Source organism: Aphelocoma coerulescens, chromosome 19, assembly GCF_041296385.1.
Source record: "Aphelocoma coerulescens isolate FSJ_1873_10779 chromosome 19, UR_Acoe_1.0, whole genome shotgun sequence".
Classification (NCBI taxonomy): Eukaryota; Metazoa; Chordata; class Aves; order Passeriformes; family Corvidae; genus Aphelocoma; species Aphelocoma coerulescens.
In genome coordinates this window covers 6214224-6240517 of record NC_091032.1, presented here as the reverse complement: position 1 = coordinate 6240517, position 26294 = coordinate 6214224, and the positions used below count along the sequence as shown (strand labels likewise).

Below are 26294 nucleotides of genomic sequence, written 5' to 3'. Positions count from 1 at the left end.
TATAAGGTCACTGCACTGTTCGTGTCCCTCCACCCTCCTTCCACTCCGCAGCTGAGCTGTCTCTGGAGAGTGCTGACACAGGGAAACTGCTACTACTTTGTCAATTCCCCCCCCCCTTCCTTGTTTTCCCGAGTTTCACCTCTCACCCACATCTGTTTCGTATGAATTTATCTTTGTGGAGAGCCCAGAAGCCTTGATGCTGTGGGTGAAAACTGCAGAGAGCCTCCCAAAGTCTGTCCAGGACTGATTTCTAAGGATGTGCCTTGGGCTGCAGTGCTGCCTTTTCTGCAGAGGAGATGCTGCTGGTGGCACATGTGACATTTGGGGGATATTTGTTGCTTACTCTGGCTATCCATGACTAACAGGGTGAGAGAAGGGGCAGATTAAGTTATCGATCAGGAGCACATGGCAGTGGAAAGGAACACGGGCAGTTTGAAACCATCTTAGCAAAGATGCTGGTGGGAGCAATGGAAATGGGGAGAAATGCCCCTGCCTTCCTTGGAGTGCTGGGAGGGGCCCCAGGAAGGTTTGCAAGCAGCTCCAAAGCGTCAGATATCAGTGCCTGAATTCCTGCTGATACCTAATGGCAGGAAGGTGGAGTGAGGTTTGTTTGCAGTGGACACAAAGCTGGCAGGGTGGTTTAGGGCAGCTGGGAGAGCCAGGATGAAACCAGTTAGAGTTAGAGGGGCTGAGGCTTGGGTAGAAAGGGAGGGAGGTGCAAGATGGGGCTGTGTTAACTCCAGAGATGTAGGGGAGTGTGAGAGCAGCCAAGGGGATCTCCCCCACCAGCCACACCAAGCAGTGAATGTGAAGTCACGAGTACATGAGGGATTCCTGCTAATTAACTAAACCAGCCAGGGCTCGCTGGGAATCTCCAGCCTCACTTCATGCTGGTGGTTATGTCAGTGACTTCTCTCTCTGTTCCTCCTTTAATATTGAACTTTGTCAGATCAATTATTAAATATGAAGGAGAGTGTTTTATATCACTGTCTTGCAGCAAGGAGCAAGTGCTTTGTCATACCAACAAAGGTTCCAGGGAAGTGTTGGGAGAAGGAGAGGTGGAGTGCACTGGAGCTGTGAGTTAATGGGAGTCTGAATGCACACGTACTCACTCGAGGAGTTGTAAGCAACCTTGGGGTAGGCATGTAACAGGAGAACAGTTGATATGAGGCAGTAAAAGGGAACTTCTTTCCTTTTTTTTTTTTTTTTTTTTTTTTGAACTGTCCTGTTTCTGCCTCGGTTACACAACGTGGGCTCTGTTCAGCGTGGGAGTTTGCATGCAGAGTTCCTCATGTAAGGGCAAGAACAGAAAGCTGGGGATATAATTGATCAGTATGACCTAAACCCATTTTGAAAGAACAGAAAATGCTAATTACGGGGCAGGAGTTAAAGATGTATCAATCCTTTAAAAAAACAGAAGGCAGGTGAGCTGCCAAGCCCCCCTGGGAACAGGGTAGTTAAATCCAGGAAGGATTTTTCAGAGCCAGGGCAGTCAAAGCAGGGTGGCTACTGCAAAGCCATTCTTCATCCTGATGCCTGCAGTGAGGGTGGGAAGCTTTTCATTTGAGCAGGCTGTTGCTCTGTGCCAGGCCTTGTCAGCCTGGTGTCTGGAACCAAAATAACTGATTTGGCTGTAGCTGTCGTTAGTTTTGTTAGGGAAAGGATCTCTGAGAACATGACAGCTGTAGATTAGGAGGACCTTATTTTTGTATCAGTCCCTTTAGGTTCAGCTGGGTTTAGTCTCCTGTAATTGCCAGGCCATTGCTGTGTAGTTGTTTCAATAAATTAATGAATCTCCATCCTTAGGTTTTTACCCTGCTGCTGCATGGGATGCCTGTCCTCTGGGTGCCTTCCTTGCTCAAAGCAGAGCTCATCAGGTTTCCCTCATCCTTCTGCTGCTCTCCATTTCTCACTGATTAGAATAAAAACTGGACTGTGGAGGGCATATGCCCAGCAGGGCTTTTCCCTTTCCTCCTTCCTGCAGCATTTCAAGCCTCATCCTAACTGTCCTCTCTCACCTTGTGTAGAGACCACCACCAACAGCTCTGAGGACGAGAACAGCACAGCTTCAGAGCACAAATGGCCTTCCTGCAATGCCCAGGATGAAATGCTGAACTTGGCCTTCACCATTGGCTCCTTCCTGCTCAGTGCCATCACGCTGCCCTTGGGAATTGTCATGGACAAGTACGGCCCTCGCAAGCTGCGGCTGCTGGGCAGGTGGGTGTGCAGGGCTCCAGGGGTGGGCTGAGGGCTCAATTCCCACCCTGTCTGGGTGCTGTGCCTGTTGTGGGGTCCCTGCAGCCTTGGGAAGTGTCTGAGGGATGGGGCTGGGATGTGCTGGGAGTTGTGCGCAGGACAGCAGAGCAGCTCTGGGGTGATTTCAACCAGCACAGTGAATTGCTCCATAAGGGAAGGGCCTGGAACTCCATGTCCACACTTCAGCTCTCCAGTTCTGCTCTGTGATCCCTGTCCAGATGGAGCCTGGAGGAAGAGCGGAGTCATTTGTGAGTCAGGGAGGGTAGCTTTCTCCTTGGGCTGGGAGCTATGTCCTGAGAGGCACAAACCCAAGATGTTACATCATTGTTTGTAGGCTGGGGAGTTAACTCAGGGGTAAACATGTCCTGTTGCCTTTCCCAAGGCCCTTCTCTTCCATGTGGTGTGTGTTGCTTTCTGCCTCAAACAGCAAGATTGTCAACTGCTTCTGTCATGGCACATAGGGATTAGTGACCTTTGCAATCAGTGGACCCCAGCACTGTTTTAATTGTCACAATTTTAATGCAGTGAACTTGATCAGAAACCAAACTGGCCTGTGGGCAGAGTTGGAAAAACAGGGCAAGTCTCTAAGTCAGTCCCTACCAGAGAGGAATTGAGTGCTGGGGCTCAGGACAAGGGCTACTGCTGCTGCCTTTGGTCACCACGAGGTGAGGGCCAGAAAAACTCTGTGCTGGAAAACCAGTGGGAATTTGGGTCCAGACAGAGCTGCGTCAGTGCTGGGAAGAAAGGTTCCTGCCTCAGCCCTTGTGCAAGGCTTGCCTGTAATACTTGTTTGCCAGTAATACTTGGGTATTTCCCTGGATTTTTCTTTCTGAATTGCCAGCTTCCCTCCCTCTTACAGAAATTGCCCTGCGAGGCACTGAGGAGGTGGAAGCAGCTGTAATTGACTGTGGGTGAGGCTGTTTGTGAGAAACTCATGGCTCTGGTTCCCTTTCAGTGCCTGCTTTGCTGTGTCCTGCGTGATGATCGCGTACGGTGCCAGTAACCCAGACTGTAAGTCGGCACCTTTCTGCTGAGCTGGGAGCATTTCAGGGCTGTGGTTTGGGGTTTTTGGGGAAGCAGAGTTCAAACTCTCACCCTCCAGTGCTGTACTGGGGTCTTGCTGGGGACACAAGCCAAGCAATCTGCCAGCCTGAGGGAGCTAAGTGGCTCTGGGAAGGGCTGGTGTTTCACAACACCAAGTGGAGAGTGTAGCAAGGGCCAAACATCTGAGATACCCAGGTCTCTTAGTTTTGTGTTTGGGCAGGGCCAGGTCCTGTAAAGGAGCAATTCCAAAGGAGTTCATGGCTTTTTCAGGGTTGGGGAATAGGTAACAGCACACAATGTGTAACTGGCTTTTTTGCCAGAGATAGATGGAGCTTGCTCCTCAAGAGCAGATAGTGAGACGACACTTTGGATTCAGTTTGTTCAAGTAAATCTTCCTTTTGAGAGCCATCAGACAAGCTGCATCAGCGAGTCTGTTCATTAGAGAAAAGGAACCCTTCCATCCCATCCTGAGCTCTGCCTTGGAGGAGAGCCCTGTCCCTCCCAGTCGGTGTGGCTGGGGGGAAGATGGGTGCTGGGTCAGGAACAGCGTGACATGTCCTGAGGGTGTTGATCCACTGAGGTTTTTGCCTGTCAGGACCAAAGCCCTCAGGGCTCTGTCTCCTTTCCCTCTGCACCCAGTGGAAGCTAAGGGGAGGTTTTTTTTATTGTTGCAGCTCTGTCTGTGCTGATATTCATTGCCCTGGCTCTGAATGGCTTTGGTGGGATGTGCATGACCTTCACATCGCTCACGGTAAGTGAGGAGTTACTACCTGACTGCTTTATCCCTCACTGTGGCTGTGAGCTGGGCTGGCAGGAAAGAAGAGAGTGGATCTTCTGCCTGTGGTTTGAATAGCACGTGCTTGTGTTTGGTACAAAGGGTCAGTCACCCTTGGAAGTGAGTCCTTGGTTGTTATTCTAAAGCTTGTTTTCCCTAATCCTTTTTTTTTTTTTTTTTTCCACCTGCCCTTTGTATCTCAGGTGAAGGTGGGGGGGGGAAAGGAAGTGTTTTTGTCTAGGACTCATCATGTGCTTGTACATCCAGTGCTCAGCTGCTTGGCACAGGCTGGATGTGTGTTTGCACTGGACTTAGCATTGACATAGTGCAGGAAGAATCAGCAGGGCACAAACCCTTGCAGCTGGGTATGACCAGCTTTCTGCAAGCACAGTTTGCATCTCACCTCGGGAAAATGGTTCTTCTTGATCACAAAAGCTTTTGCTTTTCAGAAGGCTGAGAATCCCTTACAGGCTTCCTTAGAAATGCTGTGTTGTTGGATGTGCACAGGCCACTTGGATATGTTCAGGATTGTATGGAAAGCTTTGGTCAACAACTGTCAGCTGGATCTCTATGTTTTGGGGGTTCTTTCTGCCTGGAGGCAGAAGCAGTATCATTCTCCAAATAACTGCTTTATTTTCTGCCTCATTACCCTGATTGTTGTCAGTGTGGCTCAAACAGGGCCGGGTGGAAAGTCGCCCAGAAAACAAGCCTGGGAAGCACCGATTTTTTTTTTTTCTTTTTTTTTCCCCCAGAGCTGTAGTTGAACACTTTCAGATTTGGACTGCACTACCTTGAACTTGCTGTTGAAGCAAAACTTCCTGTTAAAGTTACCTCTAATTTAACAGGGCTTAGACGCTGACTGGACAAGGCTTAGACACTGGCTGAGCTCCCGAGACCTAAATTTGGCAAGGTTGGCTTTACAGAGCACTCTATGTACTGTGCTTTTGCTGCTGCTTTCATATATTCAAAGCTTTCAAAACTCTGTGCAGATGTTGCTCTCTCCTTCATATGTGGTGTTTTTCACTGGAAGCCTTGGCAGTGACCCCGAGGAACTATGGAGCAAATGTCATCCTGCCACACTTCAAATAAAAGCAAGGAGAGGAGCACATCACTAGTGCTGTGGGAGAGGAGAGGATTCCCATCCTGCTGCTGCCAGCATTGGTTATTGTCTCTCTGGGTGGTTAAGGGGTCACAGTTTATTTTAGAGCCACTGGTGATGATAGGAGTGAGGGCAGGATAGGGCAGGAATAGATTGGGTGTACTGTAGTGTGGCTTTTAGCAGCAGAAGTAAGCAAAGCCACTTATTAGTGCCCTCATTAGTGAGCCAGGTCTGCAGTGCCAAGGAAGAGCAGCAGCAGGAAAAAGGTCAGATCTTCCAAGAAGAGATCCAAGCCTTGAGGAGGTCTGGAGGAAGCAGTGATGCTCTGAGGTCACACAGATGCCTCAGGTGGAGTCCATCCCCTCCAGGTGTACTCTGCAAAGAGCTGGGCTGGCTTCAGGCCTGACTTCTCCAATCCAGAGGCAGGTGTAGCTGCTTGTGCAGCTGCACAGAGGCATTTCAGTACCTGAGGTGTGTGAATGTGATTAAAAATAGCCTAAAGTGGGAGGGAAGCACTTCTTCACCTGCTCTGAAGTGTAGCTGTGCCGCTGACTGTTGGAACCAGCTGTATTTTGGTGGTTGGCAGCTTACAGCTTTATCATTCTGCGTGCAAGCTGCACTTGGTGTGTCAAGAGCCATCTTCTGCTGTCACAGGGTGATACCTTGTGGATTCCTTCCAGCTGTGGCCCCTGGAGGCAGGCGAGGGAGGAATGTAGGGACAAGCCTGTGGCTTGTAGGCTGTGGGTGACGAACATGCTGTGCTCTGCCTTGTGCCCGGGAGGAGATGGGCTGAACGCTGAAAGGGGACACTCAAAAGACCTTTGTAAGGACGTTCATTACCGAGGCACTGAGCCCTGCTTGGCTCCGGGTGCTGGGGAGCTCGGGCTGGCTGGCACGGGCGCTGGCCGCCGGGCACACACCTGCGTGCACCAGTCACAGCGTGGTGACTCCCTTCTGCCAGCTGCAGGTGGCCCGAAGCGCTCCAGGAAATGGGTCAGACCCACTGGTGCGATGGTCCTCGGCCACCCCAGGCAGGGTTTGGTTGCTGCTTTGTGGCAGGGTGTCCCTGAAACCCAGCTTGGGGAGCTTCAGGTGTTGATACCTCCTGGGACATGGTGTGATCTGGTGGCAGGGACCCTCAGGCAGGGATAAAGGGGATCTCTGAGGATTAGAGCCTGGGACAGTGCTCCACAAAGCTTTGCCTCTTGAGTTTAAAGCCTTTTTCAGTAACAAGTCCCCAGGGTATCATGAGAGCACATGGCAAGCTGTGGAGCCAAAACAAGCTGCTGTTCCTGGGTGCCTCTCCTGTGGCTTGGGGAGGAGGGGGCAGCCAGCACATGGTTCCCAGTTCTGGGAACAAGGTCAGGCTGTGCCTGTTGTTAAAATGCAGAGGGGAGATTTCTGCCTTGTGGCTTGGTCTTGGCCAATATAGAAGTGAAGATTAGAAATGGAAACAGATCTGTGTTGGTGGCTCTGACAGCAACACAGGAATCTGGCGCTGGTTCTGCTCCGAAGCTATTTCATGCAAAGAAATAAACATGTGTGATAAATTACCACAAAGAGCCTTTTATAGATTGTTCTCAGTCCTGTTTTCCTTTCAAAGAATTACAGCTGCTTTGCTCTGATTTTTCTGCTACAAACAGCCCCCCTTTAATGGGGGGGGGGGGACATCTCTGTGTAGGGAATCTTCTTTCTTGGAAATATTAGGAAAACTTAGGTCTCTGTGAGCTTTTGTTTGTTGGAGAATGGGAACAGGAGTTTCCATATGCAGAGGGGGCAGTTCAAGGCTTTCTTTGAGAGCATATTTTTAGTGTCTGTGTAACTTCCAAATACACCCCCAATAGGGAAAACAAAGTTTAATTGAACAAAAATACCATTTTTTCAGTAGTCTAGTTCTCAATGCCTTGATTTTTTTCCACTGTATTTTCAAATAGTCCTTGCAAGAGGAGGGAAACAGGGTTTGGTAGCAATGCTGTGGTATTTTCTGTATATGGAATGTCTCCAAGGAAAAGCTGGAAAACAATATAAATTATTTTAAACTCGCTGTAGGGCAGATGAGAAAAAAATCTGCAAGAGGAAATGATTTATCAGTTTAAGATTACAGACCTGCAATAAAGGACTCCAGTAATAAACAGTTACGTGTGGCAGCATTCACTGAGTGTCTTTGTGACAGGGCATAAAGTTAATAGTACATTGAGTATTAGCAACCTTTAAACAAGAAGCTTTAGAGTTCCTGTCGTCATAGGTCTTGCAGAATTGGAGCTGTCATACCAGAATGGGCAGAAGTTAGTGGAGGAGTCACTTCTGGCCTGCGGGGATGAGATCAGAATGAGGATTAGATCCTTTTTGGTGGCAGAAAAACAGAGCTCAGTTGCTCCATGGCTTGTGTTTTTTGTTGGTTTTTTTTTTTTCTCTCTCTCCTCTGTGTGGTTCATTTTTTCCAATGCTTGCTACTATAAAGACAGCATGAAAAATGACTTGGTAAATGTTGCATGTTATTTTTGTAGCTGGTCTTTAGATGAGACCTGCACAGGCACTGTCAATGCTGGCACAGTCTGAGAGGTTTTTTATCTTGAAGGGACTTTTCCCCCTTCATCTCCCCTCTGCCCCTCCAGGTAGTCCCACATTTCTCTTCCTTCAAGTTCTCAATGTTTGCAGTTTCTGCTTTGATTGGGCTGGATAAGACATTAAATCTCTTCTGTCCAATTTTTTTAATCTAGCTGCTTGCTTGGTACCAAATTGGATTTTAGGAAGTCTTTAGCCTTTCTAGGACTTCAGTCCCAGTCAAGGCAGAAGCAGCCTTGGGTTCTCCTGGTCATGGCTGCCTGTTCTGTGTCTCCAGTAGCCCTCAGAGCAGGAGGATCCACCTGGAAGTTGCTTCCCTGCTGTATGAAAAGGGCTTTTTGTGGACTCTGGATCTCTTGGGAAAACCAGCCTGAGCCAAGAAGCAGCTGTGTTTGTGCAGCTCTTGCCCTGCCCTGAGCTCCCCAGCAGGAGCAGCAGTTTTGTTGTAATTTCTGGACATTATTTTACGTTTGGGGTGTTTGGGATGAAGGAAATGCCCAACCTGGTGACAGTGACTAGCCTTTTTTGCAACCCTCAGATATTCCACTCCGCAGATGCTGCTTTCTGGGAGTGTGTAAATTTAGGCCACTGCTTCCAAGAGGAGATTTTTCAGTGCCTGGTAACAGACCTTTGGATCCTTTTGCCATTTCCTGTCTGCAGCTCCCGAGAGCAGCCTGCTGGCAGCTCTCCCGCATGCGGGGATCGGCGATGGGCGTGGGGATGCTCCGCAGAGCAGCGCAGCCTCTTCTGCCTCCTCCTCCTCCTCCTCCTCTGGGGTTCACGGGCAGCATCGGGCTCAGCACATCATTCCTGCTGCTCCCCAGCCCGGGGTTATCTGAGGACCTGGAGCCTGCACTGCATAGGAAGCTCTGCAGTGAGGCACAGGGATGATAAACAGCCAGATGGGTCCCGGAGTGCTCCTGCACAGGAATACTTGCCTTGTAAACACGCCGTGACACAAGCCAGATTTGCTTGCCTTATATGCTACTCCTGGGAAAGATGGATTTGTTTTTCAGCCCTGCAAGGGGAGTGTGATGGCAGCATTTGCTTGCTCAGGCTGATATTCTCTGAATTGTTTTGTTCAGCAGCCTCTTCGCACAGATGAAGGGCTGGTTGTGCTTTCAGTCCTAGAAGGCATCTGCAGTGTCCTGCTTTGAGGCCCTCTGAGGCTGACGTGGCAGTGATGCTCAAGTGAATTTGGGGAGTAAGTGACCCAAAAAAAAGGATATGGGAGGGAAATCTGCCAGGCTGCAGCAGAATCTCTGCCCATTGACCAGCTTCAGGAGGTATCAGCTGAGCTCTCCATAGCCTGACAGCTTCAAAGCTTCTCCCCATAATTTCCAGTTTCCAGGCCAGCATTAGTGAGCGATGGGAACTTGTTCACTTCTGGTTGTTTAGAAAAACAGGGAGTTCCTCCCTTCCCAGGAGAGCAGGAAGGTCTCCCAGCTGTTTCTGCCTGTCCCACTGTGCCTTTGGATCTTGAGTGGAAGCGGGGGCTGCTGAGCCATCCTGGGAGTGATTTTGCTGATCAGGTGGCAGAAGTGGCTGCCTTGAACTGCTGCTGGCTGTCCCTGCTGAGAGCTTTGCTTTCCCAACAGATCCTTGCAGAACCAGCCTGGTCTGCTCTCAGCAGAGCCAGCACACCTGATGGGAGCCCAGGCAGTGAAGTGGGGTGGGTGGCAGCGATAGTAATGCCAGGTGTTGATTGCAGCAGGGCTCAGTAGCTGTGCTGAGCAATAAATCCTGGGATATCTGGTGTTTGTGATTCCTTCCCTGCACCTAGCTCTGGGATAGTGTGCTGAGGCATCTGAGCCATCCCAGTGATGCAGAAATGATCAGCAGAGAAAGTCTGCTGCCACAGAAGGAGCCATGGAGATGGCTAGAAATGGAAATGCAAACGGCAGCACTGTTTGTGCTTGCCTCTGTTCCTTCTTGTTATAACAGGAACTTTCTGGTCTGCTGCAAAAGATTTGGGTGCTGACCCAAGGTGCATAAACAAAGCTGGCAGTTCAAGGTGTTGCAGGGTGTGTTAAAGACTGCATCTTGTGTCTAACGACCCTTGACTAAAAAGAGGGTGATAAATAGAGAATTTGGGCACATGTTTGTGGGAGAGGAAAATGGTGGCTACAGGTTTGGGGTAAGGAACTCATAAAAACAAATGCTCCTGTACTAAAGGTGACCAATGCAAAATATGCTGTCAGTCTGGAAAGAAGCAGCGTCAGTAAGCACATAAATCTCAGGTTGTAGGCATTCCCTGTCTCTGGAGACACCAGTGCAATGTGCAGAGTAATATTTTGAAGAGCTAAGTCATGCCTGAGTAAAACTGGCTGCTTCACATTCCAGTATCCAGGAGAATTAATCCTAAATGCCAATATCTTCTCAAGAAAGCCTCATTCCCTTGGCAGCAACCTGCTTCAACTGATTTTTCTCTCTCCCCAGCTGCCCAACATGTTTGGTGACCTTCGTTCCACCTTCATTGCTCTGATGATTGGCTCCTATGCTTCCTCTGCTGTGACTTTTCCAGGAATCAAGGTGAGGCCCTGGGATCAAGGCTCGTGGCTGGTGGTGTTGTGCTGGCATCTTGCCCCGTTTAGCAATAATGTGGCAAGAAAGAGGGACTGTTGGCTGAAGCACTTTTTTAGAGATGTGCATTTGCAAGATTCGGTTCCTGTCTGTATTAAAGACTTCCCAAGTGATTGCCTCAAGAATGTAGCAGATAGAAAATTTTAGAAATGCCAAGTAGAAGTGAAAAACTAAAGATTTTTTTTTTTTAGAAAAGGTTGCTTTTCTAAAAGAAAAAGATGAATTTTTTTTTTAATACACACACACACACACACACACACACACATATATATATATATGTATTATCTGTGTGATTGTCACCACAATAGGGCTTTGAACATAATTTATTGCTGGCAAATGGCACTGAAGGGACAAGAGATGGTCACCTGCCTGGCTGGATCACCCAGTTCTGATCCAGGGATGTTTCACTGCAGTCTCAGGTGTGCAGGGAAGTTCCTGCTGGTTTTCCAAGAAAGTCCTTGTCACAAGATTGGTTTTTGTTACCACTTGAGTTTAACCCATTTTAAGTGTATCCTGATGTTCTTTCCCAGTTCCTCTCGGACCTAATTCCAAGAATATTGAAGTGTCTTTCTGTTCCTATAGCCAAAACAATATTTCCTTGTGACTTCCAGGTTATATATGACTTTGGGGTCTCCTTCATCCTTATTCTGCTTGTCTGGGCAAGCTGTGCAGGACTCGTTTTCCTCAACTGCTTCTTCAACTGGCCCCTGGAGCCTTTCCCAGGACCAGAAGACATGGACTACTCGTAAGTCTCCTCCAAGGCTAATCCCATTCCTAATCCTCTAGGAAGAGCTGGCAAAAAGAAATTGGAGGAGTAGACAGGGAACCCCTTGCGTGTTGTTTATTGCTGCCACCACTTAGGTTGAGGATTTCTGCCTGCCACTAGCATGGGAATACCTGTGGAAAGTGGGACTTTCCAAACTGAGGGAATCAGCAAGGAAAAACTGATCTATTCCTGGTCATAAGTATTTTTATATTGATTTGTGCCAAGTTGGCCCAGGGAAGGCATCTCAGTGCACTCTGGATTGAAACCATTTGATGGAAACCAATTCCTTACATCCACAAACAGCCTTCCTGGCTCCTCAGCAATGTTGCTGCCTCTGATTCCTCACCCTGTGTTGCAGCTCTCATGCTCTTTGCAACCCAACAGGGTGAAAATAAAGTTCAGCTGGCTGGGATTTGACCACAAAATCACCGGGAAGCAGTTCTACAAGCAAGTGACGACTGTGGGGCGCCGTCTCAGTGTGGGGAGCTCCATGAAGGGCCCCAAGGAGCCGGCAGCTTTGCAGGAGAACAACAAGCTCTGTCTGTCTACAGTGGACCTGGAAGTGAAGTGCCAGCCTGACAGTGCAGGTGTGGTTCTGTGGGTGCCCCAGGGGTGCTTGTGCTGGCACAGGCCTGTTGGCCTCCCTGCTCTGCTCCAGACCTGTTTGTGAGGGAGCAATACGTGTTCCAGGTGTTGCCAGGGCCTCGTGCCATCCACCAGGACTGGAATACAAGTTGAGTTATAGAAGGAATCCTGTCCTTGGATCCTTGCCTGAATACAAGTGGTGTAGCCAGTGGTGGGGACAGCACATGGGAGCTGGTGTGGCTTGCAGGGGGACTGGACAGGTGGTCACTGCTGGCTCTTAGGTTGACTGTTGCCATTATGGCAAAGCCTTCTTTACTCAGGGGCATCACAGAATGGTTTGACTTGGAAGGGACCTTAAAGATCATTTCATTCCACCCCCTTCCACCAGAACAGGTTGCTCAAAGCCCCATCCAACCTGGCCTTGGTGAAAGCCAATGGTTTGAGGCTTCTTTTTGTCCTAATCCACCAAATCTGGCAAATCTTCCTTCCTGCTTCCTTGCCCCAGTTACTGGTAGCCAAACTCCAAGCATCTGCAGCTGTTGATTATGGGAGTTTGTAAGGCACCAGGTGAACCTCTTGGAGTTGCCACTGGCACTTCTAGGCAGGGGAGGACCTACTAGGCCAGAGGTGGAATTGTAAATGTTTACTAAGGTGTACTACCTTCTTCAGAAACTCTTGTTATTCCTTCTGCAGCTACTCCTTCCTTCATGAAGAGTGTCTTCAGTCCCATCCTGTTGCTCAGCCTTATCACCATGTGTGTCACTCAGCTGAGGCTCATCTTCTACATGGGAGCCATGAACACCATCCTTGAGTTTCTGTCCGGAGACGAAAGTCAAGGTAGGGGAACCTCTGAAGATCTTCACCTGCTTCCCTGGGGTTGGGAGCTGACCCTGACTTGATTAGTGAAGGCTGAGCACCTGATTGCTCATCAGATTAGGTCAATCCATGGTGTCCAAGTGCACTGACAGCTGCTGGGAGGGTTCAGGGAAGAGCTGGAGCCAGCCCAGCACAGAGGAGCTGCAAGGCAGGCGCTTGAATGTCAAACTAATTTTAGCCCGGTGTGTACCATGCTGCCCCCTGCTATTTCCTCACATAGGTTGTTGCAACTACCTGTCAGGGTGGACTGTGATAATTCTTATTTTAACTGGAAAATGTATTTCATCAGGTATTTGCTTAACTTACCCTAAGCAAGCAGAGAACGCAGAGCATCTGACTCTCATGAGTAATGGTTGGACTTGGTGCCTCAGCCCAGCACCCGGGGGTGGGAGAAGTGAAGTCAGAGCTGTTTTTTTGTGCAGCTTGGTGGGTACTGGGGAGGCTCAAGAGTGCTCCCTGCACTGGACTCTCTGCATTTATAGTTCTGGTGAAGTTCATGGAGCAAACAGGAAAGAGTACATTAGTTTACTGTTGAAAATACCCAGGATTGCAAAACAGGACTTAGCCTTTTCTTGTTTTGTTTTTGTCCTTTGTAGTAAGATCCAGTTTGAACTTGTTAAATCTGGATTGCATGAAGCTGATAAATCAAGAGGCACTCCTCTCAAAACAGGAGTGAGCTCTGGGGGAGGGAAGGAGACGAAGGAAACTCCAAGTGCCCTGGCAGTCCCTGATTTGCTTTGTTTCTTGAGCCTCTGACAGCCTGCAGCATTCAGCTCTTTATCTCCTGGCTCAGGAGCCAGCTTAGACATTAAACAGCAAAACACAGGACAAACTTCACACTGCCTACCTTTCCCAACACTGCTTCCTTTTCTGCTTACCTTGTAACTCTGACACTGCTTTTTAAAAAATTAATATTATGTATTTTTACCCTGGCTTGCTAGACTCATTTAATTTTCGTTTCTTTCCTTCTCCTCCACTCCTTGGAATTTCAGAATTAATATTAACTCTATATTAATTAATATTAACTGCATAAGCTGCCAATTCTACTTTTAAGCTCCTTGCTTAAAACAGGGATTGTGCCCCTTGAGTATACTGCAAGTTTTCTGTGCCACCTTTAAGATTTCTTCCTATTTTTTCCCTTCCTCCCCCTGAATGTAGCCTGGGCTCATTGCAGTGCAGTCGCTGTCTTAGTGTTTCCATGGCATCAGCAAAACAGTGGTATTGTCTGGTCTCAGCAGTGTCAGGCTGTGCTGCAAGAGCAGTTCCAAGGCACGTGCAGCTCTCTAGAAATGTAATCTGTATGTGCATCAGGAGAGGATGGGATGCTGCTCCCCTGCATTCCTTGTTCTTCCTGCATTTATTCACTTGGGTGGGATTAGCTCAGAGAGCTCCCTCCACTTCCAGCTGCCCTCGGGAGCACTGAGCAAGGGAAGAGGAGAGTTGAGTCAAATCCTGCAAGTGTTGTGGTAAAAGGAAAGTTAAATATTCCTGGGAGCAGAACGGGAGAGAAGGGTGTGGGGAAAATCATGCAGATAAGTAGTGAAGTCTTTACTTGCAGTCTCCTTGAAAGTTCTTTCTGTGCACATCATGGTGACTTAGATCTGTCATGAAACCAAAAGGTGGAGAGAGCAGTCAGCCTGTGGCTATCTGTCTGCTGAAACCCCCCAAAAGATGAGGAAGAAGCTTAAGGGTTCATTCTGTAAATGTGTAATGGTGTTGTAGGGGAAAGCAGGGGAAAATAGATCTGTAATGCCTAGAACCTGACATTTGTCTGCATCTCTCAAAAATTGTCACCTTGCTTTCAAATGTGGTGATACTGGGAGGGCTTGGGGAGAATCTGGGCTGGAAAACTCAGCTGTGTGAGGTGCTTGCTCGGGGTAGTTTTGAGGGAAAAGCATCTAGGACAGTGAATGTAAAGGCTCGTGCCCGTGCGTGCTTCCTTTGCTAGGTATTCTTGCTTTTTCTTCTCAGGAAAGAATGTTTTTTAAGATGATGGATAAGCTGAGGGGGCCCTGTTTTGTAGCAGCAGCTACTGTCTTCCCTCTTCTTTTCTTGCTGACCCCATAAATTTCACTCCCTCATTCAAGCTGGCCTCTGCCCTTGCTGTTTAGAGCCCAAGATTAAGTGTTCAGGATTACATAAAGAGGCAAAACATGACAGCGTGGCTTGTTTCTTACCCTCTATTAAATAACCAGACAAGAGTAAATCAGCTGCTGCAGTGCTCATAGAGAGTGATGCCACCTGTTTCTCTTGGCTGCACCAGTTGCTATAATGAGAGGCGATGTGGATCAGCTCAGGGCACGCCTTTGCAGGAGGAATGGGGGCACAAATGTGAGTTTGGAGGTTGGAGCTGGAAGTTCCTCTCAGCTCCTTTGCCAGCAGCTGGAGCCAGGAAAAGATCATCAGGTGCCATGCTTGGGTGTGCAGCAGGGCAGCCCTGCTGGAGTTTGCTACAGCTGTAATAGGAGAGGAAGGCTTGTGGGAAACGTTCTCTCTGTTACCAAGTGGATTTTGGTGGAAATCCTGGCTGTACCGCTTTGGTTAGACTTAAAAACGCATCGGGAGGGACAAATTAAAATTGGAGCTGCTTTGCTTACAGGGCTGTAACTTGTGCTCTGTGCTGAGATGGGCAGTTTCAGAACTACATCCTTATTTCAGAGCTGTGGCACACCATGACTCACCAGACCTTCTGTGTGGTGCCTCAATCCTCACGTGAGCTGCTGAGAGGAAGTGGAAAAAAGCCTTGCAGGGTTGGGGAACTGCTCAGTAACAGGAGGGGACAATTTTTTCTGAGTCTGCTGGCATCAGCTTTCCCTTAGCAAGCCATGGAGACACTTCTCTCATCATTAACACGAAATTGTCATCACTTTTGAGCTTTTTAACAATTGCTCACAAATGCTGTGGTTTTTTGATGTTAATCTCCCTTCCCCCTGCTTCAAACTTGCCCATTCAGCACAAACTGGGTTAGTCCTCACCTTCCCAGCCTGATTGTCCTCACTGGAGCATCCCAGCTGGAGAAGCAGTAGCTGCAGCTCCCAGCAAGGCAGGAGAGGAGATGACTAAAGTAGGCCTGGCTGTGCTGCACATAAAGCTTATAAAAACTTGTCCTGCCCAGAATAAACCTCACTGGCACTAAGCAGGTGCTGTGTCCCCATTTTTTGGAGCCCTGCCTGCTGCTGCCCAGAGAATTCCAGTGCAAGATCAGAATGGCTGAAGGAAGTGTGCCTACTATGTCCACTCTGATGTCTGGAAGGCTGAAGGATGGAGTGGGGCTTTGATGTCCCAGCTCCTGCATCCATCAGTATATTTGCTCTGGACTTTTAATGAGGTGATCAATAGGGAAGAACAGCGTTTTTTGTTGTCTTTTTTTCTGTCGTTTGAACTGACAACTCTTTTTAATTTTTTTTTTCCTGCAGTGGCTCTCTACACTTCCATTTTTGGGGTCCTGCAGCTGCTGTGCCTGCTGACAGCACCTGTGATCGGGTGCATCATGGACTGGAGAATGAAAGAGTGTGATGATGGCTCAGAAGAGAATGAGGAGAGCAACACTGAGCAGTGCGTAGTGTGTGCCACATGGGACATGCAGCCACCTAGCAGGCCCCCTCTGCTCTGCCTTATGTGTTGTGGGATCAAAGACTGGAAAAAATATTGGCTCTTCAGTATAGAAAAGAAAGCCTGAAGGAAGACTTGATAATTGCAGAGGAAAGGAGCAGACTATCTTCCATGTTCACTAAGATCAGTCAAGAAGAGCAAATTTAAGTGGTAGCAGGAGAGGCTCAGACTTCCCTCCTAGCCCAAGAGTAAGAGTAACAGCAGTGAAATGATTACCCAGATGTTCCTCACCTTCCACTGGTGGAGATCCCAGCACATCCATAGGCAGACCTATAGCCAAACTGGTGTAGATAGAGTTGATGTGATGTGTGGAGAATCTTGCTGTGAATTCCAGCAGCTGCTGGGAGCGTGTTTGTAACACAGGTTTTGCTTTCCTTTCAGAGGTGACAAGAAAAAGAAAAAGCGTGACCGTCAGATCCAGAAAATCACCAACGCCACCAATGCCTTTGTATTCACAAACTTACTGCTGGTTGGATTTGGAATCACTTGTCTTATTCCTAATCTACCGTTGCAGGTGAGTAGGTGAAATGGGTGGGGGTGCTGGCAGAATGACAGGAGAGTGCCAGGAGAACCTGCTGGTGGTGGCAGGAAGGCTGGGACTGGCACTGCTGGGAAACTTCCATCCTGCTTTGGAAGCCTCACTTTTAGAGCTGAAACAACACTGCAGTTTCAATTCCTTGGGAGAACATGAACAAGCAGCTATAGTTCAAATACCAGTTGATACAGAATTTATTTGCACTTCAAAGTTTCTGCAGCTGGGCTGTGTGACAACAAGTTCTTGCCCACCAAAATCCTCTCGTCAGTGCCTGTATGTTTAAAACTGGGCTTGATTTAAGCTGCTGAAGGTTGAAAAAACTTGCTGCAAGAAGCATAACATGGTGATGTGTACAGCAGGTTACTCCTGCGTCAAATGCTATGCCCAGTGATACCTGTGGGATTATAAACCTGTTAAAATATTTATTCTGTGCCACCACCTGGTTTTGGCAGAGGGTTTTAGTGATTTTATGCTATACTTAAACACGCCTTGATGTAGGCAAACAGCTGCAGTTTGCTCATACTTGTGTGTTGTCTGCAATAACTTGTGGAAAATTAACTAAATTGGTGGCTGTGGAAAAGCATGGTGATCCTGGCCTCGGGTTGCTGGGGACACGTCCTTGGCAGCAGTGCCACTTAAAAATGACAGAGCTCTTGTGTGTGTGCAAAGTAAGGAAAAGCAGTGCCTGGAGACAAGTACAAATTTTTTCCCTTGTGCTGATATTTCAGGTTTGGCTTTCCCAATCCTACCTAGAAAGAACAGCTTTTAGGAATGGTTGTGTGTTGGGGTCTGGCACACCTGGGTGGGTGTCTAGGATGTGATATTTTTCTGCTTCTCTTTTCAGATTCTGTCCTTCATTTTGCACACAATTGTGAGAGGATTCATCCACTCAGCTGTGGGAGGCCTCTATGCAGCTGTGTAAGTGTCTGGTTACCTATAAAATGTGGCTGGCCAGATAAACTGGTTTGGGATGGTAGGCTCTCCTGGGGAGACGGAGATCAGGAATGAGGTCTTCATGGTCAGAGGGGGAAAATGATGCAACTTGTTTCCTCAGTCACCTCTAGACATGACAATAGCTGGACTGAAATCCCAGCTGGTGCTTTCCTTGTTTAGCAACAGAGACAAGCACAGCTATGTGTGGGCCTCATGTAAGACTAAACTATTGACACTAAGGTTATATAGTAAAAACTCAAGGCTTTTTTTGTCTTTTAATGAGCAGATATGTGCATGTGCCCAGGTAAAACATTAATGTGACTGAAAACATTGCTGCTACTCTCCTCTGAAGTTGACATTGGTAAAACATTGCTCAAGATACCATTAGTGATGCCTCCTCCCTTTCCCAGGACAGATCATCCATCCTGTTTCCAACTTGGCAAATTATCAATAGCTGAATCGAAATACTCTCTTCCTCATTAAGCAATGTTTTTGGCTTTGGAAACACATCTGTCCCTCAGTCCTGAGAGGTTGGACAGAGGAACAAAGAGGGGCTATTCTCTTTCAGGGAGTCAGAGATTTGTTGAGGTGGGAAGGGGCCTCTTGAGACCAAGGTCAGCTAGAGCAGGTTGTCCAGGAGTGCAACTGATTGTGTTTTGAGTGTCTCCATGGATGGAGACTCCACAGACTCCTTCTGTCAAAGGTTTAGATCGTAGTGTCTGGGGAATCCAGACTAGAAAACACATCTAAGACTCTGCTTCAGAAATGCATAAACTTTTGGCTCTCCAGCAGCCAGAAGCAAAATATTTTTGTCTTGGGCAAGGTAAATAAATGTATGTTGCAGTGCATATCCTCTTACTTGTAAACTAATCCTATTTGACCATTGCAACTTTCTGGAACTTCCTGGAGTTGAGGTATTTTTTTGCTTTGAATGCAACTGCTTTGAATATTTGAAGGCTTTGATTTGCTTCTTTCTCTGCAAGTTTAGTTTAACCTGACCCTTTTAAAACACTGCTCAGTCATGGAAAGAGAAAGATGTTAGATGATTCCTGAAATTTATTTTTCCATTAATATTATCTGATAACCAGCACTTGCCAGTCAACAGTGTTGTTTAGTTTGACATAGGATCAAACTTGTCCTCTAAAAAGGAAAACACTAACCTGTTGTGCAGGTTTCACTGACTTCCAAAGGGAGCAAATTGTTATGACCAGATGAAAATGATTGCTCAGCCACAAGTGTTGTCATCTGGATAAAGAGGCCCTGCTTTTTAACTTGTAAATATCAACACTGTGCTCCCTGTGCAATAGGAACAGGAGTTGTATAAACACTTCCACCTGCCCACAGTAGAGCTGCAAAACAAAACAAGTGCTGGATCTGATATTACTAAAGTTTGAGAGCTCAGGATGAGAATAGTCTGGAGAAGAAGGCTTCAGGCCGTGGCACCAGTGCCACTCTGCTCCCAAGAGCTCCGTGCACACCACAGGGTATAGGTAAATACCCTATAAAAAGGGGCAGTCACACAGTGCTGGAGGGAGTTCTGCACATTATGCATGTCTTGGGACTGTGCTCTCACGTTGGTCTCTGTTATTGGACTGGGAATGTAATCTGACCTGGGTGATGTGAACAGTCAAGGTGACACATAATAATGCTGTTGCTTTCTTTGTTGACAGATACCCCTCAACTCAGTTTGGCAGCTTGACAGGGCTGCAGTCGTTGATCAGTGCCCTCTTTGCCCTTCTGCAGCAGCCTCTCTTCATGGCACTGACAGGACCTTTGAAAGGGGACCCCCTCTGGGCAAGTTCTTCTCAGTTTTAATGTGGAAGCTTTGTGGTTAAGATGATTTTTGGCTTGTTTCTTGGGGGAAAAAAAAGGACTCCTCTGCATGAACCAAGGTTAAAAACAGCTGTAATTTTACATGTCCCTGTTGGCTGTTACCTTGGTGCTGTCCTGGAAACCTTTCCCTTTGTGAGTAATGACTCCCTGGGCAGGAAAGCCAGTCACCCTTATGGTGTATGGAAAGGGAGGAAGGGAATGGTTTCCACTAACAGTCTGTGGTGAGTCAGAATCTGACAGGTTAAAATGGGTGAGTGTGAGCAGACCTCAAAATTCAGGACGAATACTCTGGCACTTGAGACCTATGAGCTCCAATTACCAGTAAATTTTGGATTGCTGATGCTAATGTCCAAAAAGCCAAATGGCTGTTGAGGGCAGGGCTAATGTGGTGTCTTGCTGAGAGTCCAAGCAGCTCAGTAAAATCATGACATGGGTGGTCTTGGGGAGAATTCTGGTCTCTAGGCTACACATGGCCGTGCCTGTTGCTCTTCAATCAGCAAACTTGGTGTGAAAGACCTTCAGCTCAAACAGCCCTGCCTGTTCTGTGGAACAAGACTCCTGCAGCCATAATCCAGAGTGAAAGACTCTTGCAGCATTTAGCTTGTACACACAAGGTGCTCTGGGCACGGGAGCATAAATATAAAAACGGTGGAAGATGTTGCCAGCACATGGAGCAGGGCGTCTCCTGGTTTGCCCACAGCTGGGTGACGTGGGCTGGGCTCTGACACCGCTGTATGCGTGACTGGGTTGTTGTCTTCTCCTAACCAGCCTAATTGTGGTTTGCTTTTCTCCTGCAGCTCAATGTTGGCTTGCTTGGCATGAGCCTCCTGGGTTTCTGCCTCCCAATCTACCTGGTCTGCTACAGGCGCAGGCTAGAGAGAGAAAAAAAGCAGAAGATGGAAGATGCCAAACTTTTCTTCAAAATCAATGGCACTCCCACTGAGGAAGCCTTTGTTTAAACTGGTGCTTCATGTACAACCTCCCCTGTACAGGTTCCTACCACATCCGTGGGTTCTACCTGTGGTGTAAGCCAGGACTTTTCTCCCCTGTACAGGTTCCTACCACATCCGTGGGTTCTACCTGTGGTGTAAGCCAGGACTTTTCTCCCCTGGCTCTGCCAGTCTTTGCTCATCACTGGAGCGAGGGCTGGACATCATGACTGATATGCCTCAGATATATGGCAGGAGGAGACTTCCCACTCCTTACTCCAAAACACAGGACACTTTTCCTTTTTATAAAGGCCACACAGATATTGTGTCTTAAATTATCCCCTGATCACACTCTCCAGCAGCAGAGAGTTTGCATAGGAAACTGGGGAGAGAAGGAATAGAGGGATGGGGGAAGAGGGAAGACAGACCATAATTTGAGTTTGCAAATGTAACACACTGAAGTCTGTTTTCTCCCCCTCTTCCCCCAACCTTGGCTGACACAGTCTCAGATGCAAGCTGCACTCTTCTCCCTCCCCAAGGCTTCATAATGGTCTTTCTGCTTGATGTGTAGCTGGACCCAGTGGTTTTACTGTGTCTCCAGACATATCCCTGTTTCTGAGGCAGGGAAGAGGTTTTTATTCCCATGTGTATGAGCACAGCTTCAGTGTGTATTGCTAAATGTTGGCTGCTAGCACTGACAGCTCCCAAACCTTTTATTACTGCAAATGACACAGACTGTGAGCAATGGATCTGCCTTCCACACTGAAATGAAGAGCCTACAGTGGACTGCTGGTCCTAGACCAAGCCTTAGGAGGCCTGGAATTCCTTTTTCCCAGTTCACAAAACCACCTGTACATGTTTTAAACTATCTGCAGTCCTGGAGCCTCTGAGATAAGAACTGGATCTTCTTTACCAATGAAGTGCTTTGAGACTTGTTGCCTTTTGCCTCTTCCCTCTGACATGACCCTAGGAGGGGAGCAGCAATGTGTATTCAGTGAAGTGGAGAAGCTTCTTGAAGCTGAGTTCTGGGAGTTCAGACACCTTGGTGTTCATGTGCTGTGAGCTGACCTGCTGGTGAAAAGAACCAAGAGTGCAGAACACTCCTTTGTGTCTGGTAACTGGATCCTGTGGACATATGGCAGGGTGATGTGGTGATGTCATTTTTAGCCATAAGCTTCTTTACCTTGCTATGATAATGGTCATTTAACTGCTGAACACCAGATTACTGTGACTGACCAAAATGCTGCCAGTTTGGCTGTTCTAGGAGCCTTCTACAATGTTGATGCTCTGTCTGGACAGAGCACATGGTGACTGATTGTATGGTGAAGCTGACTGTCAGAGCAATACATGTGGGTAAAGGTGCTCCAGGTCTGTTCACACCAGGGAGTGGAATACAAAGGGAATTTTTAACCTGCTTATTTTTATAGAGGTTTTCCTTGTCTAAAGCAGATTTTTCTGCCCTTAACCTTCTTGTTGAAGTCAGTAGCTCAGGCTCTGTAGCCCTGTGTTAAGCACTGAACCGAGTGGAGCTGCTGGAAGCAGGACTGTGCAGGGGTGAGGACGAGCATCCCTGGTGGGTGTGTGGCACCAACTGCACGGGGCTGAGCTGGTGGCTGCGGGAAGGTTGGGGCAGAAATAAAACAATTATGAAGACCCAGTGGTGGTGTTTTACTACAAAGCCTGGCAGGGCCTCAGCCATTCACCTTGGCTATATCTGGTTGGAAAAGTACAAGTGTTGCTCACTGGCGATTAGAAACAACACCGTGCCGAGACCTTCCTGTGAGAAATTACCTGGAAGCTGGTTGTTAACCCCTTCGTTGGGGGTTCGAAGGAGACAGAACCTCAGCCCGGGCAGGGTTTCACCTTTCCTGAAAAGCGCCAGAGGCTCGGCAGTGGGAGCCCCGCGGGTCCCTGGCTGGTGGCGGTGCCAGCGCGGGCGGCCGGGGCCGCTCCGCGGGCCGGCAGCGCCATCTCGAGTCGCTGCTCCTGCAGGCGCGGCGGTGCTGCCGCGCCCCGCGGTACCTTTTAAAGTCTTCAGTCACTCGTTTCGGAAAGGACTCGCCACTTGAGGATTTTACACATTTGTGTGATTTTTTTTTTTTTTTAATGTGTTGCCTTTATTAAATGTGTTTGTTTCAATACAGCTTTAGTGCCTGCTGTCAACGCTGTACTCTTCTGGAACTTTTTGTCTTTTGGTGATGATTTAGTGACCTTTCCATCTTTTCTTTGAGCAATAATTCAGATGGCAGAGTTTTGATTCATTTTCCTGGTTCCCTGTCTTGTCTCAAGTATGTGTTCAGAGACCCACCAGCAGTGGTACAGCCTGCCTAGATTGCCAGAGGGCTTTCTGCAGATTTCTGCATTTTATATTACAATACTTCTAAATGGTTTTGAGAAGAGTCCTGCTCTTGCTCAGAGATATTTGTGACATGACAATGACAGATATCAGGTGAGTGAGCCTCCATCCATAGTCTCAGTGTCCTAAAGCATAGTTGGAGGGTTGTTTCATGTGCTCACCCAGCATTACTTCCACCTCAGTTCCAGAGCTGAATGTGATTGCTTCCACTCTTATGTCACTTAAATGCCTGTTACAAATGTCTCAGCAAAACAGTGGAAAAGAGAGTGGCATATTTTAATGAAGTCTTAGTGGAGATGCTGCTGCCTTTTAATTTAGCTGCACATACTTCAAATGACACACTTTTGTTTCTACCATCTACCTCCCTGCTTCAGTTCCCAGTTCCTGCCCTTTATTAGGGCTATCTTCAAATCCAGTTTCATCTGATAAACTGGTGGATGTGTGTGCTTCTGTTCAGAAGCTGCTGGTCAGGTGTGAGGAGTAGAGTTCATGCCCTGCTGGGTACACAGGGAAGTTTTAGCTATTCAGGGTTGAACACATAAATGAGATCATGTTCTCAGGCCATGAAAAGTCAAACTGTGGGATTCTTTGCAGAAGAATTTAGTGGGGAACAAAAATATCAACTTTTTTTTTAAAAGAGGCTGGTTAAACAATGGTCTGATGCATCCACTAACTCAGGGAGATTTTAAGTTGCTGTAAATGAGAAAGTTATGCCAAGGAAAGATGCTTGTCTGCATGTTCTGTCTTGTAAGAATTGGTCAAAGCTGGAGAAAACACGCTGGGCTAAAGTGAAACACTGGTCTGATCTAATGGGGTGAAATTTATTCCGACACTTGTGCACCAAACTAATTTCAAGAGCAGTCTAAGATTTATCTATCCAAAACCTGCATCTGCATTCAAGATGTGCAAACACTACTGATTGTGGCATAACTGCTTTAGAGCTGCACCTCCTGGCAGCAGTGGGGTCCTTGGAGGGCAACGTTCTGCCTTCAGCTTCTTCTGAACATTGTCTTGCACAGTGCAGAAACACAGCTGGGGTGGTCCCATCACATGTGGTTGATCAGGGGCAGTTTGCCTCATCCCTTGATGCTTAGGGAAGTGGAATTGTGGGTTATATACATTTGGAGTGGAAAACAGCATTGCTGCTTCCCAGTGGTCTGAGTGATGCAGGACCAAGACAATTCCTGCTGTGTGCATGAGCCACCTTGTGGGAAAAATAAATGGGCTACCAAAGACTGGAGAGTCACAGCAGTTGGCATCAATAATGCATTTATCTGTATAACTCAAATACAGGTCAATGTGTTTAACTGCTTTCATAATTCCTTAATGATGAATTTGTAGGACTCTGGGATTTTTATGCCCTTTGTACTTCCTTACCCTCATCCATATGGGAAGTGCAAGGAGGGTGGCCATGGGAAAGACCTCCATGGAAGCAACCCCAGCTGAATGTAATGAAGCAGAAACCTGATCTGTGAGTACCTCAGAGTCAAAGGGTGCTGTGTAAAGTGATTTCACCTTCTGGAGACGCTGCTCCCAGGCTCTACAGCCTCTCACATGCATTTAATATGCATTTGTATTAAAAAAAAATAAATAAAAATCACAGCGTGGGGAAGGAAGGGTGACAGCTTTTTGCTTTCACTAATCTGTCAGAACCTAAGCCCCGTTGACACAGCCTTTATAACGCTAATGCAATGACACTATATCAGATGTAGCAGAGAAAATCTGTGCTGTTCTGCTTAACAGGACACTTAAACTACGACAGTCACTGAGTAAAGCTATATATGGATCCTTGAGGTGAAACTGGACACAGATGTCTGGAAAAAAAAAAGGGGCAAATCTTGCTGAGACACCAACTTAACTGCAATGCTGCTACAGCAACTGAAATGTTCAACTCCCACAGCAAAGCCCGTCCTCTTCATGCTCTGTCTACAAAGGAAAATTGCAGGATAATGAGATTTTAACTAAGCCCGTAAATCACTAAAATGTTTTCAAGTAGAAGATTTCCCTCTTGACAGGCTGATGAATTTGGAAAATATGCTACAAAATTTAAAGCAGATATTGTAGGGTAAAAGGAATGAAATCTTTAAACTACACATATTTGCTACTCTTTTTTTCCCCCCCCTTTGAGTTTTTTTCTGCATCTGCAGAGCTTTTTGGTATTCCCTACACCCCAGTTTAGAAGTGCAAAGTGCTCATAATGGCAAATAGTATTACAGTAGGATTCCTGATGGGAACAGACTGGTTTGGGGTTTTTTTAATTAAAAAAAAAAAAAAGTCACTTCTGAATTATAATTCGCAATGTTATCTTCTCTGGAATAGCTGAAACAATGGTGTGTTATGTAGCTGCAGTCTTACATGTTAATTATAAAGCCCACAGGTCCTTGTTTTCCTCCATGTGCTGCCAGCCTGTCTGTGCAATCTGTTTTTCCCAGGTGTCCTGTGCTCCATGTTGTCATCCTACTGCTGTTTGTCACTTCCTTGTGCCTGGCCCTTTGTCACCTGCTTTTTATTCTGGAGACAACCCCCTCTTTCAGAAAACCCCCTCTTTAACCTGCCAGCATTACCTCTCCCACCTTTTCCTGTCCACAGAATTTTTTGTAGCATTTGCCGAAGTCGAATTGTAAACTCCTTGGGGCAGGCCTGTGTCATCTTCTCTGTGTTTGTAAGGTGATGTGCAGTACTATTTCAAAATAAAGTGATAATAAGTTAATCATTAGTTTTCCTTCTGAGGGTGAACATAAATGAAAGCATTGGTTGCTTCCTAATGAGATTAGGGAACCATGAATGCTTTACAGGGTGGCATCTGCCAAAGGGCAGGACTCAGGTTGAATATTTCCTTGACTCTCTCTTCTCTAGGTTAGGAGCTAATAAATAATGCAAATTAAACTTTTCTTCCCCAGTTGAGTTTAATCTCTGAGAAAAAAGCTGAAACGCTGTAGATGGCAGGTTGAGAATGAAATCAAGCTCAGCTATACAATGTGAACTGCTATCAAAAAAATAGTGAAAAGTAAACAATGTGGCCTTAGATGGGAGCGCAGGTGTCCGCAGCAAAGCTGCACATCTTGGTTATCCATGCCTTAGCTTGGTGAGGCTAAATCTGTGGTGGTTTACTTTTCCTATCCAATAATGACAATCATTGAAAATGCCATAAATCATGACCTAGTGACAGGGTGAAGCCCATGACCTGAAGCCACTCACCCTGACTGTAGCACTGACTTATCCCCTGGCTGTTTGTATTAATACTCTGGTCATTTATCATTCCCCCTCCCCACCCTCCAAAAAGACGGGGGCCACAAAGTTGACAAAAATACTGGAACACCTCCCCGTTTGGGACAGGCTGAGGAATTTGGGGCTGTTCAGCCTGGAGAAAAGAAGGTTGTGTGGAAACCTCACAGCATCTACCACTATCTGAAGGAGCTACAGGGAAGGCAGAAAGGGACTCTTCCTCAGGCACTGTAGTCATAGGACAAAGAGTAGTGGGTTCAGACTGAGAGAGGGTAAATTTAATTAGCTGGTGGGAAGAAATTCTTCTCTGTGAGGGTGGTGA

At 47.2% G+C, this 26294-nt stretch overlaps 1 protein-coding gene across 3 annotated transcripts in view; it reads left to right on the top strand.

Annotated features, from left to right (window-relative positions):
- SLC43A2 (solute carrier family 43 member 2) overlaps positions 1 to 25457 on the top strand; it is a 32817-nt gene extending 7360 nt beyond the window's left edge. For all 3 annotated transcript variants that reach the window (XM_069033596.1, XM_069033594.1, XM_069033595.1), the window contains exons 3-14: positions 2028 to 2217; positions 3212 to 3267; positions 3975 to 4051; positions 10179 to 10271; positions 10934 to 11067; positions 11473 to 11675; positions 12367 to 12510; positions 15966 to 16104; positions 16543 to 16675; positions 17541 to 17614; positions 19300 to 19423; positions 20260 to 25457. In XM_069033596.1, the coding sequence (XP_068889697.1) occupies positions 2028 to 2217; positions 3212 to 3267; positions 3975 to 4051; positions 10179 to 10271; positions 10934 to 11067; positions 11473 to 11675; positions 12367 to 12510; positions 15966 to 16104; positions 16543 to 16675; positions 17541 to 17614; positions 19300 to 19423; positions 20260 to 20421 (1529 nt within the window). In that variant the 3' untranslated portion in view covers positions 20422 to 25457. The remainder of the gene's footprint in view (positions 1 to 2027; positions 2218 to 3211; positions 3268 to 3974; positions 4052 to 10178; positions 10272 to 10933; positions 11068 to 11472; positions 11676 to 12366; positions 12511 to 15965; positions 16105 to 16542; positions 16676 to 17540; positions 17615 to 19299; positions 19424 to 20259) is intronic.
- The last annotated feature ends 837 nt before the right edge of the window (positions 25458 to 26294 follow it).